The 18886-nt window shown below is 52.6% G+C and overlaps 1 protein-coding gene across 12 annotated transcripts; it reads left to right on the top strand.

Annotated features, from left to right (window-relative positions):
* The first annotated feature begins 10112 nt into the window (after positions 1 to 10112).
* FXYD3 (FXYD domain containing ion transport regulator 3) lies at positions 10113 to 18838 on the top strand. Of its 12 annotated transcripts, XM_077982224.1 has the most exons (11): positions 10122 to 10549; positions 10862 to 10958; positions 11804 to 11937; positions 13672 to 13755; positions 13867 to 13920; positions 15586 to 15618; positions 15734 to 15757; positions 17287 to 17361; positions 17440 to 17476; positions 17793 to 17830; positions 17955 to 18838. In XM_077982224.1, the coding sequence occupies exons 3-11, from the start codon at positions 11865 to 11867 to the stop codon at positions 17969 to 17971; spliced, it is 435 nt and encodes a 144-aa protein (XP_077838350.1). In that variant the 5' UTR covers positions 10122 to 10549; positions 10862 to 10958; positions 11804 to 11864; the 3' UTR covers positions 17972 to 18838. The 12 variants fall into 12 exon arrangements, with proteins under 12 accessions (XP_001093807.1, XP_077838353.1, XP_077838350.1 ...); XM_077982226.1 differs by lacking the exon at positions 13672 to 13755 and having other exon boundaries at positions 10414 to 10630; XM_077982231.1 differs by lacking the exon at positions 11804 to 11937 and having other exon boundaries at positions 10414 to 10630.
* The last annotated feature ends 48 nt before the right edge of the window (positions 18839 to 18886 follow it).

Genomic DNA, 18886 nt, shown 5'->3' on the forward strand with positions numbered 1-18886 from the left:
CCCTGATGATGCCTCCACCTTCCCTCCTTTGCCTTTATGACTTACTCTTGGCCCCCACAACCCTCTCTCTGCTCCCTTGGTCCTCTTCTGGTTGGAAATGCTCCAGAATAGTAATGCTTGCTCAATTATTTAACTCCTGTTTTCTTCCAGAGCTGGCCTGTCCTCCCCACAGCAATTACGAGCTCTGTGGCTCCTCCTGTCCTAGCTCTTGTGCCGAGCCTGCCCTGCCCAACAGCTGCCTGACACCATGCCAGGATGGCTGCCAGTGTGACCCAGGCTTTGTGCTCAGTGGCATGGACTGTGTGTCCCCCGTCCAGTGCGGCTGCTCCATGGGGAGCAGGTACCACCCGGCCCGGGAGGCCTTCTGGGCTAGGGAGCACTGTAAGAAATTCTGCCACCGTGAGGCTTCCACCCACACTATGCACTGCTCCCCATCCTCCTGTGGGTGGGGCAGAGATGCGGGACCCTCAGGGGCATCTTTAGGTGCCACCCACTCTCCCCTGGCATTTATCAAACAACCATGCACTCACACATCGCCTCCTTTGACCGGAAGACTGTTGAGTTTCCAGGCACTTGTGCTTCTGTTTTTACCAAGTCCTGTGGCTCCTCCAGCTCTTTGCCCCTTTTCAACTGGGGAAGGAGAACAACTCCAGCAGCCCCATTGTGTTCATTTCAAAGATGTAGGTTCATGGGACCCAGGTTTGCCTGAAGAGAGAGCCCTGACCTGATGAGGTAAGCACTCATTGGCATCTAGAGACTCTTGAACTGATTGAAGCTAAGAGAAATACATTGGCTCAAAACCAAGTAAAAATCATGTGATAGCCTAGTGAAAGTGTAGAGATTCTGGGTCCACAGAAGTTCTCTTATACCACTTTGGCTATTTTGGTTACAGAAAGCCTCATAAAAAGTAACTCAAACCAGCCACAGATTGTGTTTTACGATTTTTTAGATGAATTACATAACTGAAAATTCCAGAGGGTGATCAGGCATGGTTTGATCAGGGTGCTAACTCAGTTTCTCAGCATTTCTCTTGATCTGTGGTTCTCTATAGCATTAACTTTGTCCTCAGGCTGGCTTTTCTTGTGATGGCAAAGTAACTGCCAATTTTCCAGTCCTTAAATGTGTATTCCCCATTGTCCAAAACCCAAATCTTTTCTTACCCTAAGTAAGCAACAAAAATTCCAATGCTTCACTTTAATTAAACCCCACTGAGCCAATCACTGTGGCCCAGAGGTTTTCTTAAGCCTATCTAATCCTCTCCTCAGGAGTTGTAGGTGGGAGAGATCCTGCCCCACCTCGCACCTCTGGCAGCCACTTCTTGCAGGGAGAGAGGGCAAAATGGGAACCCACCCCAGTGTCCTTAAGTCCCCCCAAACCAGTATTTCATCTTAACAATCTTCAAAGAGTGTAAATGGCCTGGTAAACCTCCACTCTGAGACCTGAAGCTTTTGTCTAGAACCCACAGGGTTGGATGTGTTTTCTACGCCAGAGGGCCCCTGCCTACAAGAGTTCCATTGTCGGCTATTGGAAAACACACAGCCACACCCCTCCCACTCCACCCCCTTCCAGGAAGGGAACCAGCTTTCAGAATTAGTCATGCTGTCAGCGTCCCACACAACGAGCCCATTGACTCCAAAGGGCAGCCCAGCAGATGGACTGCTCATATTATCCCAGTGGTACATATGGGGAAACTGAGGCCCAGGAAGGGAGACTTGCTTGCCTAATGTCACACAAGGAGAAAGTGGCGGTGCTAGGATTTGAACCCAGGCTGTCAGGCTCTGAGCCCTTCCCTCTTGTCTGTGGGCCTACTGTGTGCTCCCAAAGCTGTGGCCAAATTAGGAGGTGGCATGCCTGATTCATCTGTGGTGGGGCCTGGGACATATAGTAACTCTCAAGAATGGTGTTCCTTAGTCCAGGCACAGTGGCTCACGCCTGTAATTCTAGCACTTTGGGAGGCCGAGGCAAATGGATTACCTGAGGTCAGGAGTTTGAGACCAGCCTGGCCAACATGGAGAAACCCCCGTCTCTATTAAAAATACAAAAAAATTGCACTTTAGGAGGCCAAGGTGGGCAGATCACCTGCAGTCAGGAGTTTGAGACCAGCCTGACCAACAAGGTGAAACCCCGTCTCTACTAAAAATACAAAATTAACTGAGCATTGTAGTACGTGCCTGTAATCACAGTTACTCGGGCGGCTGAGGCAGGAAAATCACTTGAACCTGGGAGGCGGAGATTGCAGTGAGCCGAGATCATGCCATTGCACTCCAGCCTGGGCAACAAGAACGAAATTCTGTCTTTAAAAAAAAAAAAAAAGAATGGTGTTCATTCATCTACTCATTAAATACTTCCTGGGCACCTACTATGTGCCAGACCCTGGGCTCAGTGCTGGGGAAACAGTAGTGGGTGGAACGGTTGAGATCTCTCCATCGTGGAGCTGAGATTCCAGAGGAGAGAGAGACAACAGGCCTGACCAGTAAGTGTGAATTATATAGTTTGTCAGGAGGCCGTATGCATTTGTGCGAGGGAAGAAAATACAGAACGGGGCCGGGCGCGGTGGCTCAAGCCTGTAATCCCAGCACTTTGGGAGGCCGAGACGGGCGGATCACGAGGTCAGGAGATCGAGACCATCCTGGCTAACATGGTGAAACCCCGTCTCTACTAAAAAATACAAAAAACTAGCCGGGCGCCGTGGCGGGCGCCTGTAGTCCCAGCTACTCGGGAGGCTGAGGCAGGAGAATGGCGTGAACCCAGGAGGCGGAGCTTGCAGTGAGCCAAGATCCGGCCACTGCACTCCAGCCTGGGCGACAGAGCGAGACTCCGTCTCAAAAAAAAAAAAAAAAAAAAAAAAAAAGAAAATATAGAACAGGATGGGGAGGGGGAGTGGTGGCTTCCAGATGGAAAAGATGGTTTTAAACTGAGAAGCCAAGGAAAGCCTCTTTGAGAAGGTGATATTTGAGCAGAACCCCAAGAAAGAGGAGGAGAGAGGGACCCATGTGCACATCTGGGGAGTGAGTGAGTCCCACAGGGGCTGGATGGGGCCTGGTGCGTTGGAGGAGCCACGGGGAGGCTGGTGTGGCTGGAGCTGAGTGAGGGGCTGGGGAAAAGAGATGATGAGGTCAGAGAGGTGATGGGGACCAGATGGAGGGGGACTTATGGGGCTAGTGAGGACTTGGCTTTTGAGTGGAGCGAGGTGCGCCCAGGACAGGGCTCTGAGCCAGGTGGGTCCTGACGTGACTCAGGTGGTCCCAGGCTCCCTCTGGCTGCAGGTGGGGACAGACTGCGGCGGGGCAGGGACCAGAGCAGGGAGGCCAGGGAGGAGGCTCTGGAATGTCCAAGCTGGAGGGGACAAAGGCTGGGCCAGGGTAAGGGCAGTGGGGGGGAGAAGTGGATGGTTCTGGAAATATTCTCTGGGGTCTTATCCCCTCTTCAAACTGTGCTGACTGTTTCTGGGGCCCTGAAGTTTACGTGGGCCCCTGGGTTTTGTTGTTGTTGTTGTTTTGTGTGATTTTTGGTTTTTTTGAGATGGAGTCTCCGCCGGGCGCGGTGGCTCAAGCCTGTAATCCCAGCACTTTGGGAGGCCGAGACAGGCGGATCACGAGGTCAGGAGATCGAGACCATCCTGGTGAACACGGTGAAACCCCGTCTCTACTAAAAAATACAAAAAACTAGTCGGGCGAGGTGGTGGTCGCCTGTAGTCCCAGCTACTCGGGAGGTTGAGGCAGGAGAATGGCGTAAACCCGGGAGGCGGAGCTTGCAGTGAGCTGAGATCTGGCCACTGCACTCCAGCCTGGGCGACAGAGCCAGACTCCATCTCAAAAAAAAAAAAAAAAAAGAGATGGAGTCTCGCTCTGTCGCCCAGGCTGGAGTGCGGTGGCGCGATCTCAGCTCACTGCAAGCTCCGCCTCCCAGGTTCAAGCTATCCTCCTACCTCAGCCTCCAGAGTAGCTGAGATTACAGGTGTCCACCACCATGCCTGGCTAATTTTTATATTTTTAGTAGAGATGGGGTTTCACCATGTTTTTCCGGCTGGTCTCGAACTCCTGACCTCGTGATCCGCCCGCCTCAGCCTCCCAAAGTGCTGGGACCTACAGGCGTGAGCCACCACGCCCGGCCGCCCCTGTTGTTTTTTAGCGCTCCCTGCGCCCCCCCGCAGTCGCACAGGGTGTGTGTGCAGCCAGACGTGGGCTGGAATCCTGACTGCCCCTTCACTAACTGGGTGACTTCCGCTAAGCAGCTAAGCCCGGGTGCTGCAGTTTCCCCAAGTGGAAGAATAACTCCCCGCAGGCAGTTAAGTCCTGCGCCACAAGCGCTAGGATTGTTGGTTGAGAATAGACAGTCAGCAATTGTAGGTAAATGACTCAGGCCGGAGCAGGGGTGTGGCGCTGGCGCAGGCTGAGTGCGGCACTGCCTTTTTGGATACCGGGGTGCAGGGGGAAGGGGATGTGGAGATGGGCCCCGGCTGCCAGCAGGCTGCTGGGTCAGTGCCTCCCCGCAGCCGAGGGTGCCAGCCAGGCTCTTAGAACTGCAGACTCATGGTCCTGCCTCTGCAGCCAGGAGGGAGCCTGCTAGCGCCAGCACCAGCCTCAGAGCCTTGGGGCTCCCACCATGCGGGGGGGTGAGGGGGCCGGAGCTGGGTGGCCAGGAGGGGTTAAGTCACCCACAGCCAGGAAGGGGCAGAGCTGGGCCCCACGGGGCTGTGGATGGTGAACTGATCCAGGAGGAAGGAGAAGGAAGACGTGGGAGGACCAACAAAAACTCAGGCAAAGGAAAAATATATAGAAAATATATAGACAGTAAAAGGAAAAATATATAGAGATAAAATATTTAATATATAATCTATAGTAATATACATAAAGATATAGTTTCTTAAGTTCATTTAAATTCTGTTTCCTTAACTGTTAGTTTACACAGTTCTAAATTTATATTTCCTTCCACTTTTTCGGTGTTGTTTTTTATCTTGTGATTTATTTCTTTTTGTTAACTTTAATATTATATTTTTAAGGGCTGGGCACGATGGCTCATGCTTGTAATCCTAGCACTTTGGGAGGCCCAGGTGGGCGGATCACTTGAGGTCAGGAGTTCAAGACTAGCCTGGCCAACATGGTGAAACCCTATCTCTATTAAAAATTACAAAAAATTAGCCGGGTGTGGTGGCAGGTGCCTGTAATCCCAGCTACTCAGAGGCTGAGACAGGAGAATTACTTGAACCCGGGAGGCGGAGGTTGCACACCGAGCTAAGATCTCACCACTGCACTCCAGCTTGGGTGACAGAGCGAGACACTGTCTTGAAAAAATATATATTTTTAATTGATTTTTCCACCAACTTTGGAGATTTTCAACTATAGAAAAGTCATGTAACCCGTACAATCCACTCAAATACCCTTCACATAGCTTCCTCAATTCTTAATATTTTGCCTGATTCTCTTTATCTCTATATATCCATGTAATTTTTTTCTGAGTTTCTGTGTCTCAGAAATCTTTTCCTGCCCTATTTCCTTGTCCAGGCGTTTTCAAAAGACTCAGTCTTCTCTGTTGCTGGTGGACCAATAAATAAACCTTTAGCCTTTTTCTGGAGGGAGATCACAACACAAGACAGCTTTTCCTGAATCCTTCAGGCGGATGCGCCCTCTCTTCCTGGTCTGGGGAGGACAGTCCTGGGGCCTTTGCTGTGTAAACCACACCCCGAGGCACCCCAGAAACTGCATCTGTCGGGTCTGTGCTGTAATCATGGCCTTGTAGGTGGAAGGCAGGTCTGAGATGGGAGGTGACCGAAGCAGGTCTGGGCCGGAGCAACCGCAAGGCCCCCTCTCCCTCCCTCCCTCCCTCCCTCCCTCTCTCCCTCCTTCCCATGAAGCCTCAAACCAGGCAGAGCTAGGGCCTGGGTCACCCCAGGGAGACAGACCTGCCACCTCAGGAATGGCTTCCAGGTGGGAATGGGGGTCCTTTTAGTCCAGACCTTTCCAGAGATGCTGGAAACACAGCTTGTTACATTGAAATGTCCTGCTGTTTAAATGTTAACAATTATTAATGTTTGCAGCGCTTTGTAAACTAAAGGAAAGGTACAATACTTGCGTTCTACCCTGGGGCCACCAGTTTACAATCCTTCTGTTAGGGACTGAGTCAGGCTGGGAGGGGGCTGCAGGGCTCCCACTTGAACCAGAAGTCCGTGTCCCGGATGTCTAGCGCCAAACGTGTTCCCTGCCCTCTCGTGTTTCCCTGTAGTTCCTGCCCACACCCAGGAACCCCAGCCATTTGCCCAAGCTCCCCCACCCCCCCACCCTGCCCCTACTCCCCGCATGATGGGGAAGCTGGCCAAGAAATTCATTCCTGCACACCCCCTGCCCCCATCAGCACCCCCACCTCAGCTCCTGCAAGGCCTCAATGGATAGGGGGTGGCGGGGGAGAAAGCCTTTCTTTTATAATTGTTTTAAATGTACTTTTATTTTTATTTTTTTAGAGACAAGATCTCTCTATGTTGCCCAGGCTGGTCTTGAACTCCTGGACTCAAAGGATCCTCCAGCCTCGGCCCCCCAAAGTGCTGGGATTACAGGCGTGAGCCACTGTGCCCAGCCTGGTAATTAACAGATACTTCGTCAGCACCCACTATGCACCAGGCCCCGTTCTATAATTCAGATGAAACTCTGTGAGACGAGCTGATGTGCTGGCAGGGGAGGCAGATAGCACCACCAAAAAAAAAAAAAAAAAAAAAAGCAAACAGAAGTTTCCTAGAATATGCTTTGAAGAGAGTTAAGTCACAAGGTCATAGAGAGGTCAGGGGGTAGGTGCGATGGTGGTCGGGGAAGGCCCCTTGAGCGTCATGTCTTTGAGCTATCCAGATGTGGGAGAAAAGAGCCAGGCAAGGGAATAGCCATTGCGAGGGCTCTTGGCCAGAAACACGCCTGGAGTGATCCAGGAACGGCAAGGAGGCCCAGGTGGCCAGAGCAGAGTGAGTGACAATAGGGGTTGGGCGGGGGCCCTGAACCTCCCGAGTTTGCCGAGTCCCTAAGATGGGGGACTCCAACTGGTGGCCCCAGGGCCTTATCCAACCACTGGATATTTTTCATTCTGTCTACAAAGTGTTAAGAAAACGAAGTTACCAACATTTAAAAATCAGGGCCGGGTGCAGTGGCTTGCACCTGTAATCCCTGCACTTTGGGAAGCCAAGGTGGGAGGATCACTTGAGATCAGGAGTTCAAGACCAGGCTGGGCAACATAGCGAGACCCCTGCCTCTAAAAAAAATTTAAAAATTAGCCATGTGTGGTGATGTGCATTTGTAGTCCCAGTTGCAGGGGAGGTTGAGGTGGGAGGATCATTTAATTTAAGCCCAGGAGTTGGAGGCTGCAGTGAGCCATCATTGCACCAGTACATTCCAGCTTGGGCAACAGAGCAAGAACTCACCTCTTAAAAGAAAAAAATAATCAGGGGCCAGGCATGGTGGCTCATGTCTGTAATCTTAGCACTTTGGGAGGCTGAGGCAGGCGAATCACTTGAGATCAGGAGTTGGAGACCAGCTTGGCCAACATGGTGAAACCCCGTCTCTACTAAAATACAAAAATTAGCTGGGTGTGGTGGCACACACCTGTAATCCCACCTACTTGGGAGGCTAAGGCACAAGAATTGCTTGAACCCAGAAGGCAGAGGTTGCAGTGAGCTGAGATTGTGCCACTGCACTGCAGCCTGGGCAACAAGAGCAAAATTCCATCTCAAAAAAAAAAAAAAAAAATCAGGAGATTTCATCATAGAAGTCTCCATTTCTAGCTTCTGTTGATGAGTGATGACATCAGAACAGCACAGAGACAGATGTCAGGGAGCCTGTGGACTCTTGGCCACTGTGTCACCTCACGTGGCTCCTGGAAGCCAGGCAGACAGCGATACGTCCACAGCCATACCATCTCCATGGTGGCTGGACAGGGCTACCTGCCAGCGCCCACTCTTCTCCCACAGATGCTGAGACCACAACGCTGTTCCACAAAGCCTCAGGAAGCCATATCGCCCTGTCCACCGGCCTCTCTGACCCCATCTTGCCCAGGAAGCGGGACCTTGGCATACCACTGTGACCACACCTCCCAGCCAGTCAGCCTGACCACTCAGGCTCTACCTGCAAAGGCAGGACCCCACCCAACCAGCACCCCTCTCAGGGCTAGGAGCCTGCAGAAACACTCCCAGCCTTAAGTAAAGAGCAATGAAATGATTGAAACAAAATCAATAAAAGTTTGAATCAGGGATGGTATAACATGCTCTGGCTTCGATTCTGTGCTTTAATTCAGCGTTCCTGAAAACCTTGTGGTGTTCAGAAACTCTCTGTAGGTTTGGTTTTTTTTTTTCATTTTGTAAGAATTCCCAGGATATTGAGAAATCACAGCCACTCACAGCCTCAACAGGTTCTTTGGGCCCACATGATTCCAAAAGCAAAATGAAAGAGACTTTTTCAAATATGTTTATTGTCTGTATTATATACAATATATTAATAAAACATATTACCTATGTGCATTTAAAACCTAACTGAAGTCAAATTGGCCCTTAAGACTCACTCCAAAAGAGACCTGATCCCCGATAGGGTGCAAGTGACTGCACAAACTCTGCTCCCTACAGCCCTTCCTAAGGGTCTCAGTGTGCTCATCACACTGGGGTCTCATAGTCCTCCTGACCATAAACCCTAAGCCCCAGCCCCAGCCCAACACACACTTGGATGCAGCATGTTCACGTCCAGCCTAGGAAGAATTTGTGGTTGACCTGGGTTGGGTGACAACCGTAAACATCTGTACATCAGAATGTAAGATCATGGTGTTTAAAACTACAGAACCTTCAGAGGTTGTCAGAAGTCTCGAATTGCTGGTCCCCCAGGCTGAAACCAGTCGACAGATGTGGTTTGTTTGACCTACAAATTTTTTTTAAAAATCTGATTCAAAGTTTTTAAATTAAACCTCTTTAAGGTAGTACATTTTCAGGATGCAAAATTCAAAACATATAAGAGGGCACGTGATGATGAGTGCGTCTCACTTCCACCCCATCCTCCAGCCTCCCAGTTTCCTTCTACAGAAGCACCCATGGATGCCAATCTCCAAAAATATTTTATTCATTACAAGTATATGAATATGCATTATTTTACCGCTCACAAATGGTAGCACGTTCCACGGTTTCCCTACACCTTGTTTTTTTCCGCTTAGCAAGCTGTCTGGGAAATACCTCTGTATCTATCCACGGGCAGGGGGGTTCCTCCAGGATTTTTAGGCAACAGTTTTCCAGTTCACCCCGTTCCAGTGAAGGGCAGAGCGTCACCCGCCCTTCCCAGCCACCCTGCACGCACCCCGACTTGCTCTCTGATGCCTGCAGTTCCCAGGCTGCCCAGCAGAGGGAGACACCATTCCACTCCCAAGACCACCAAGGGGTCGTCCCAGACACAACCAAGCTTGAAGGGTCTGGGGAAGAGATGCTATCTACACAGACACAAAGACCCCCACCCCTAGCTAGACTGAGTTAGCCTCCGGGCCTCCCCTTGCTGTTTCTATCTCCTCCTAGGCCTCTTGCTTGGAGTCCTACCCCGAGCCCCGCGCCCCCTCCCCGCGCCGCTTTCTTATGGGAACTGGCCCCACCTTAACAGGGGTAGCAGGGAGCCTTGTCCTTGTCTAGGGCCTGGATTTGACAACTTGCCCCAGGGAACCACATAGAGAAAGGGTGTAGCGCTGGCGAGCATTCTCCGCCCCCATCCCTCAGAGATGACAAGTGGGGGGTCCTTCTCTCTGCCCCCAGCAGGCCAGTTTCCGGCAGAGCCTTGACCTAAACCCCCTTTTCCTGTCCTGGGCTCCACACTCCCAGCAGCTGTTTCTCCCTGGCCTGGCCCTGCAGCCCTCCTCCCTGCCCCCACGATGGTGTTGGGGTCGCCTGGAGTCCAGCTGGTGTCCAGGGCAGAGCTACCCCTTTCCTGGCCCTACCCCTCCCCGTGACCCCAATCCTCCGCCAACCGCTCAAAGGATCCTTGTTCTCCATCCAGCCCCCAGACAAAAGTCCCTCTGTCTAAGAAGGCGGAATTGAGGGGAGGGGGCACCCCCAACTGGGACCATGGGGGAGCCTGCACAGACCCCATCCGGAAAGAATGCCTGGAGGAGGAGGAGCAGGAGACGGGGGAGGAAAAGGGGAGGGAGCCTTGTACAATGCAGGGGGCCTTATCTAGACTAGGAGGCAGCCGCCCCCACCAGCGCCCACTCTGTAGACCCGGACATCTGGCTCTCCCAGCACCCACGGAAAGAGTTTGGCTAGGAAACTCCAGCCTGGTGCCTGGGAGCCAGTTCTCATTCTCCCCAGGGCAGGGAGCAGGTTATGACCAGGACTAAGGTCCCAGAGTCCCCACCCTGGCCCCTCCCTGCTGTTCCAGCCGCTCCCTCATATGCACCCCTGCCCCATCTCCTGACTTTGGTCATGCCAGCGTCTCTGATAACCCTGAAATTGTCCCTGCAGCAAGCTGTGGCCTGGAAGGGGAATTTAAGTCCCCCACAATTGCCAGCAGTCCTTCCACCAGGCAAAACACATCATCTAAGGGAAAGAAGTCAGGTCGGAACACCAACACATCACTTCCCTGCATGGCCCTGGAGGCTCTGCCGTTTAAAGACCCCAGAACCTTCCCCATTCAAGGTCCTCTCCTGGGCACAGAAGATTGGAGAGCGTCCTCCCTTAATTCCAGGGACTGAGCTCCAGCCCATCCAATTCTCTGTCTCACCTGAGGCTGCTGTGGCCCTGGTGACCCCCGGGAGCAACGTGCTGCCCATGGCTGGGATGGCTGGGGAGGGGGTGAAGCTGTCTCTTTAAGAGCAGGAACGGAGCCCCTGGGCCTTAGGGCATCTGACTTGTTTTCTACCTGCCCAGGTTTGCTCAGGGCGTGGCAGCTTCGGATAAAGGCAGGACTCCGCCTTGCAGCCCCGATTTCTCCCGGAACCTCTGCACAGCCTGGTGAACCACACAGGTGAGCAGCTGGGGCCCCCTTCCTCCAAGCCCTCCTTGGCTCTGCCCCTAAACGAGGGAGTATCTACCTGCCCACTGACCCTGCCACACACAAGCTCTGCTGTTAAAGAGCCTAAAATCTTTGGAAATGTTTTTCTGGAGCCAGGAGATAGGAGAAAGTCCCTTCCCCTAATGTCCCTTTCCCCACCATTCTCCTCTCAGGGACTGGTTGAGCTGGCTGGGGTGAGGGCAGGACCGGTAAGTGTGGTTGGGGTGTCTGGGAAGACTGATGTCTGCATGGATTAGGGGTATCTGGGTTGGGGATATCTGGGTGGAAGAGAGGGGGGTGCCTGGGTAGGTAGGGGTATCTAAGTGGACCAGGCGTGCGTAGATGGACTGGGGACATCTGTGTGGATGAGGAGTGCTAGATGCACTCGGGGTGTCCAGGCACTGAGGGATGTGGATTCTGGAAACCTCCAGGAAAAGAGGACAGAGCTGTTGGGGAAGTTGTAAATACGGAGTTGCTTGGGAGATTTCAGGAGCACAGAGCGGGCAGGATCTTTCTGCCCGCCCCTGAACATGAGACATTTCTCCTACAGTATGGAGGAATAGAGGGGATAGCAGAGGGCAGGTGGGGCAAACAGTCCTCAGGCCGGCCTTGGGACCTCGTGGCCAGGAAGGATCAGGGCAGGTAGACAGAGCATCAGCTGCAGGGCTGCCTTCCTCTCTAACCTGCCCACCAACCACATTGGTCTGGGAGCAGTCCAGGGCCTCTTCAGCAATAGCCTGAATCGGGAATGTGAGGGCAGACCCAGCTCCCGGCTCCCTGCAGCCTCCAGAAACGTGGGGCTGGACATTGTTTTGCAGAAGCTGGGGCTGGGGCTGGGGCGAGGCAAATACCATCTGTTAGTCTTGGCTGGATGACATCATGGGAAGGGGGAATAGTGGGGCCTTGCAGGCCAGAGGTGGCTTGGAGGAGCCCCTGGAAAGAGGCTTAAGAGGTGAGACTCAACAGCCACGGCGACAGAGCATAGGGCTTTAAGATGAATTTGCAGGGGTTACAGGATTACAACTGCAATGTGTGCTAATAATAGTGCCCCCTACATTAAGCTGCAGAGATTGAGCAAATAAGTGGGAAGCTAAGGAAATGCCCCGTGGGGTAGACACTCAATAAACATCTGCTGCTGTTATCAGGACTCATATGGTTATGGGTGACAGCTTCAGACCACAGGCAGTCTACCTACAACCTGTGCCCCTATCCACCATGCCATCCTGCCCACCCACCCACACCAGCTCCCCCGACCCCCAACACTTTTGGGGATCTTAAACACTTCCTGGGTCTCAGTAATGCTCCCCAAAGTCTCAGGCTTTCTTCCCACAAAAAAAAAAAAAAAAAAAAGGAAAAGAAATGGATGCTCAAACTAAAATTGTGAGTTCAGCATGTGGAATTAACTGGGAAGCTGAGAGGATTCCCAGGCCCTGGGGTGCGTAGGCAGAGGGAGGAGTCTGTGCCAACCTGCAGGGACCACCCGCACCGTTGGTTGTGGGCGCCACCCTCTCAGCATTTTTGCCGTCCATGAAATTGCTGGGGGGTTGAGTGAGAACACAGCAAGGTCAGTGTGCACCCCAGGGCAAGGTGGAGGAAGTACCAGCTCTCGCTATCAAAATTATAACTAGACCAGGTGCGGTGGCTCACACCTGTAATCCCAGCACTTAGGGAGGCCCAGGTGGGTGGATCACCTGAGGTCAGGAGTTCGAAACCAACCTGGCCAACATGGTGAAATCCTGTCTCTACCAAAAATACAAAAATTAGCCAGGCATGGTGGCACACGTCTGTAGTCTCTGCTACTCGGGAGGCTGAGGCAGGAGAATTGCTTGAACCCAGGAGGCAGAAGTTGCAGTGAGCTGAGATTGTGCCATTGCACTCTAGCCTGGGCGACAGAGTGAAACTCCGCCTCAAAAAAAAGAGAAAAAATAAAAACAATTATGATAACTATGCACTCAGCATTTGGGCAGGAACAGGGCAGGGGAGGGCATGCTTGGAGGCCCGGGCTTGGTGCAGCCTTGCAGGCTGGGAGGGCAGGACTGATGCCAGGTCAGGAAGGAGAGAGAAACAAGTTCCTTATGCTGAGCAGGTCTACCTGGGAAAGAAAGTGCTCTGCGGGGCCTAGGGTAGGGTCAGGGGCTGGGCTGGGGACTCAGGCTAGGCAGGGTCAGGGCTGGGACCGGGAAGGGCATGGGTGAGGGGTGAGGGGCAGGAGGTTCTGGGGAACAGAGATGGAGCTAGGGCTGCAGCCAGGCTGAGTTTGTCCCCCTCTACCCCCAGTCCCAGCCTCAAGTCAATTGCTCCACACACCCCGCCCTGAGCAGCTTGAAGAACCTGCTCAGTCCGCAGCCTGAAGTCTGCAATGTCCTGGCAGGGCCAGGCAGGCTCTGAGCCGTCTATGGAGACACCCCCGGGAAGCAGGCCTCCTGCCACCTGGCTCCCAGCACCTGGCTTCCCCAAACACCCCAAGGCCCTGACAGTCCTTAGTTAGGAGCAGCTGCTGGGGAGCCAGGCCTGGCTTAAATCCTGCTTCCTGGCTAGGGCACCTAGTTTCGCCTCCCAGAGCCTCAGTTTCCCCATCTGTCCAATGAGGACAACAGCGGGCAGTGGTGCCCTCATTTGGTTGCGGGGCGATTCACAGAAAGCCTGGTCCATGTCCAGTGAGTTATTATGGCTCCTCCCGCGTCAGGCCCGAGTTTCACCCAGTCCCCACTCCACGGCGCGGCTGCGGCTTATCTCTCAGCCCAGCGAGATGTCAGCCTTCTTGCCCTGGGTGAACTGCGCATCCTGCCTGGGGAGCAGGGGAGGAGGGTTGGGGAGCCATAGGCACAGGGCCAGCCTCCCAGTGGCTCTGCTAAGGCCGGACCTCCTGCCACCCCTCTAGGCCCGCGCTCTGACATGCAGAAGGTGACCCTGGGCCTGCTTGTGTTCCTGGTAGGTGAGTACCCATCCCCCAACTGCCTTTTCCTCTGGATCCCCTGGATGGGGGGCTGCCAAGCCTCTGTCTCTCTCCTGTGCTTTTCTACCACCCCAGGGAAGGTGGTAAATGTTAGAACAGCATCTCCTTGAGGGTAAGTAAAGTCAAACTAGTGATTGCCAGGGATACACAAGAAGAGCTGGCTCGCACAGCTGGAAAGTCACCATCTTCCCCATTCTCTCGCTCTTTCTTTCTTTTTTTTTTTTTGAAAGGGAGTCTCTGTCAGTCAGGCTGGAGTGCAATGGTGCAATCACAGTTCACTACAGCCTTGAACTCCTGGGGTCAAGCAATGCTACTCCCTTAGCCTTACACAGCTAGAACTCTAGGCACACACCACCAAGCCCAGCTCATTTTTAAATATTTTGCAGAGACGAGGTCTCACTGTATTGCCCAAGCTGATCTCAAACTTCTGGCTGAGTTTGATCCTCCCACCTCAGCCTTCCAAAGTGCTGGGATTACAGGCACGAGCCACACTGCACTGGCCTTGATTGACTATTAAACATAAATAATGGAAGCTAGAATACAATGAAATTACACCTTCAAAGCACTGAAATAAGATAACTGCCCAGCCAGTTCTCTTGTAAATTTTCCAACAACTTCAAGTAGAAGGCTCAGCTCGGTGCGACTGCATCTTTAACTTCCAAACACTTTTCCTCTTTTTTCTTTCTTTCTTTTCTTTTCTTTTCTTTTCTTTTTTTTTTTTTTTTTGAGACAGAGTCTCGCTCTGTTGCCCAGGCTGGAGTGCAGTGGCATGAACTCAGCTTACTGCAACCTCCACCTCCCGGGTTCAAGTGATTCTCCTGCCTCAGCCTCCCAAGTAGTTGGGATTACAGGCATGTGCCACCATGCCTGGCTAACTTTTATATTTTTAGAAGAGACAAGGTTTCACCATATTGGCCAGGCTGGTCTCGAACTCCTGACCTCAAGTGATCCTCCTGCCTCGGCCTCCCAAAGTGTTGGGATTACAGGCCTAAGCCACTGCGCCCAGTCCCTTTTTACTTTTTCACTGCAGCCTTGACCTCCCAGGCTCAAGGAATCCTTCCACATCTGCCTCCCAAAGCTCTGGGATTATAGGCACACTTTTTATCCATTACACAGGGCAAGACTAGTATTCCCTGCAGGGTAGTGATCTAAAATTACATTTTCAATAAAGTCTATTTAAGTGTATAATAGTGAGTCATTTTCAATGATGTGCAAACACCAGTCCAGGTGGGTGTGGACATGGTGGAAGCGGGAGGATGGGCTTTGAGCATGATGGGACTTGGGGAAACAGGAATCTGGGAACTGAAACCATCTGTCGTCTTGACCAGAAAAGTCCCTTGCTGCTGCAGAAGGCATGGATTAACCACGTGTCTGAAACACGAGACCAGACAGTGGCCAAAACCCTCCTAGATTAGAACCAATTTCAGGTGGTAGAATGCTGGCATGACTCGGAGGTGTGGGGCTGAGTGGGCGAGTTCACATTTCCATGATGGGATATGAGGGGATGAGGCGGCTGCTCAGTGACAGGACCCCTGTCCCTCAGGGGACCCTTTCCCAAGGCCCCTGAAACTCCACGGGCCCTGCCCAAGGGCTTGGCTGAGGCCAGCATCACCATCTCCCCTCCTTCCCCTCTTCTCCCACCAGGCTTGCCTGTCCTGGACGCCAATGACCCAGAAGGTGAGTCAGACTGGACTCTTTCACCTGTCCCACCCCCAAATTCTCCCCTGGGTGGGAGCGGGGCCTGCATCCTGGCTGTAATCCTGGATTCATGAAGTTTTTTCTTTCCTTGCAGATAAAAACAGTCCTTTCTACTATGGTGAGAGTCTGTGCCCCCATTCCCTTCCCCCTAACCCCACATACTGCTTGGTGCCAAGGGTTCCCACACAGGATTAGGTGAGGGTCTGATGTGAGCGTCACAGGACAAAGATAGGAAGGGACTAAGATGGGGGCACTGAAGAGTCCACATGGGGGATTAAAGGAACTAGAGGCAGCAACCTGGCCTTTGGGAAGGTTCTATTCCAGCAAGATAGTTAGACACACGCAGGAGGTGAGGACAGTTTGCAAGAAGCCATTGTTTGGTTCACATCAACTGCTGGGAGAAGTGTTGACTTGAGAAGACTTCCTGGAGGTGGTGAGCTGTTCGGTCAAAACCCTCATCTGGTCTCCAGGTTCTGATGACCTGCTCCCTACTCCCCGCTCTGCCCTCACCTCCTCCACGCTCCTCACTCCTTCTGCTCCAAGCCTCTCAGACACCGCAGACATACTGCCAGCCTCAGACCTCTGCACTTGCTGGTTCCTCTGCCTGGAACACTTCCTTCCATAGAACCAAATGGCTCCCTCCCTTCCCTCTGCTCAAATGCAGCCCCCTAAGAGGCCTTCCCTGACAACTCCCTCGAAAAGAGCTGCCCTCTGACTTGTTTTTTAGAGACAGGTCTCACACTGTTGCCCACGCTGGAGTGCTATGGCGTAATCATAGCTCACTGCAGCCTCAAATTCCTGGGCTCAAGCGATCCTCCTGCCTCAGCCTCCTGAATAGCTGGGACTGCAGTCATGCACCACCATATCTGGCTAATTTTTGTATACTTTGTAGAGATGGGGTCTCACTATGTTGCTCAGGCTGGTCTAGAACTCCTAAACTCCTGAAGTCTCAAAGCTCTGTATATTAGGTTGGTTCAAAAGTAATTGTGGTTTTTGCAACCGCTTTTCATGGCAAAAGTGCATTTTTTTTTTTTTTGAGGCAGAATTTTGCTCTTTCACCCAGAGTGTGACTGGCTGGAGTGTAATGGCGCAATCTTGGCAGTCTTGGCTCACCGCAACCTCCGCCTCCCGGGTTCAAATGATTCTCCTGCCTCAACCTGCCGAGTAACTGAGATTACGGGCGCCTGCCACCACGCCTGGCTAATTTTTGTATTTTTAGTGGAGACTGGGTTTCACCATGTTGTCCAGGCTGGTCTGGAACTCTTGATCTCACGTGATCTGCCCACCTCAGCCTCCCAAAGTTCTGGGATATCAGGCGTGAGCCACTGTGCCTAGCCAAAAACATAATTACTTTTGCACCAACCTAATAGGTGTTAGCCACTATGCCCAGCCTGCCCTCTGACTTTCCATCTCCCACCCTGCTTATTTTTCTTCAGACCACTTATCTCTGCCTGACCCTGCATGACAGATCTTGTTTGCTGGTGTGTGAACTAGAATGTGAGCATTTAGGATTTTGTCTGTTTTCTTACGGCGGTGTCTCCGGCACCCTGCGCATCCTAGATGCTCCATATGTATTTGTCAAGAGGATGGGGGGACGGATGGAGAGGACATAGCCTGGCACTGAGGTCCCCTCCACTTTCCTCCTAGACTGGCACAGCCTCCAGGTTGGCGGGCTCATCTGCGCTGGGGTTCTGTGCGCCATGGGCATCATCATTGTCATGAGTGAGTGAAGGAGCTGGGGGGAGCAGGCGGGCCGGGGCTGGGGCTCCCCTCCCCTGACCACTCAGCTCTCCCCAACAGGTGGAAAATGCAAATGTAAGTTCGGCCAGAAGCCCAGGTAAGATACTGTTCCGGCATGCCCGCCTCAGGCTGACTGGCTGCTTTTCAGGGTGAAAGGGCTAACTGTCCCAGCAGGAGAGGCCTCCGGGCTCTGCCCTGCAGAGTTCCTGCTGCTAAGATTTCCAGGTTCATGGTTTCTAGCTGGTAATCCCCGGAGGGCCCCAAATCCTGAAATGCTTTGGCCCCTGGGATTGCACAACCCCCCAAGTGGAAAAGCAGCCAGGAAGACATGTCTGGGCAGGCTAAGAACCCTCTACCCGGAGGGAGAGGGCAAATGGGGGTGGACACGGATCTCACCGCTTTTGTCTCCTTAGTCACCATCCAGGGGAGACTCCACCTCTCATCACCCCAGGTAAAGATGGGGCAGCATGGGGCTGAGGGGAACACGGAAGTGGTGTGTGTGTGTGCGCATGCGCATGCACACTGGCAAGAAAACTCAATCCACCCTCACAAACGGACCCCGTCACCTCCTCCAGGCTCAGCCCATAACTGATGAAGACGGACCAGCTGAAAGTGGGTGGAGGACCGTTCTCTGTCCCCAGGTCCTGTCTCTGCACAGAAACTTGAACTCCAGGATGGAATTCTCTCTCCTCTGCTGGGACTCCCTTGCACTGCAGGGCCTCATCTCACCTCTCACAGGAGGGTCTCTTTGTTCAATTTTTTTTTTTTTTTAATCTAAAATGATTGTGCCTCTGCCCAAGCAGCCTGGAGACTTCCTATGTGTACACTGGGGTGGGGCTTGGGGCACCATGAGAAGGTCGGCGTGTCCTGGAGGCTGACACAGGCTGGCGCTGAGCCTGCTTGTTGGGAAAAGCCCACAGGCCTGTTCCCTTGTGGCTTGGGGCATGGCACAGGCCCGCCCTCTGCCTCCTCAGCCATGGGAACCTCATATGCAATTTGGGATTTACTAGTAGCCAAAGGAATGAGAGAGCTCTAACCAGATGGAACACTGGAACATTCCAGTGGACCCTGGACCATCCCAGGAAAACTGGAACATAGGAGCATCCTACCATGATGGAAGTGTTCAGTTTATAACAGTGAGACTCCTGTGACCCTTTCATTCACCCCCGGGACCTCAATTTATTCCAAGATCTTTCCAAATACCCAAATGTCCCTGCAAGCCCGTTAAATAATTCCCTATGCTACCCTTAATGACATACGGTGACCACATAGTGTGAGAATTTCCAACAAGCCTCAAACTCCCTTGAGCCTCCCCAGTACTTATTAAGGCATCCAAAATGTTCCCGTGAACTACCCCACAAAATGCCTAAAACTAAAAACAACCAAAAATGTCTCCCCCAATGTCCTGAGACATGAACCCAAATAGTGACCCACAATAAACTCGTGACTTGTCCCCTCATCATGCCGTTTAATCCCTCAAACATCCCCTGAGTCCCTCGATAACCAC

This window comes from Macaca mulatta, chromosome 19 (assembly GCF_049350105.2).
Source record: "Macaca mulatta isolate MMU2019108-1 chromosome 19, T2T-MMU8v2.0, whole genome shotgun sequence".
Lineage (NCBI taxonomy): Eukaryota > Metazoa > Chordata > Mammalia > Primates > Cercopithecidae > Macaca > Macaca mulatta.

What these genes read in the sequence shown, in the direction of transcription:
- FXYD3 (XM_077982223.1), top strand. Translation starts at nt 11,865, where the DNA reads ATGGGAAGGGGGAATAGTGGGGCCTTGCAGGCCAGAGGTGGCTTGGAG. An exon ending in GGACGCCAATGACCCAGAAG is followed by an intron (nt 15,619 to 15,733) that starts GTGAGTCAGACT and finishes CTTTCCTTGCAG; the next exon opens with ATAAAAACAGTCCTTTCTAC. An exon ending in GGGCATCATCATTGTCATGA is followed by an intron (nt 17,362 to 17,439) that starts GTGAGTGAAGGA and finishes TCTCCCCAACAG; the next exon opens with GTGGAAAATGCAAATGTAAG.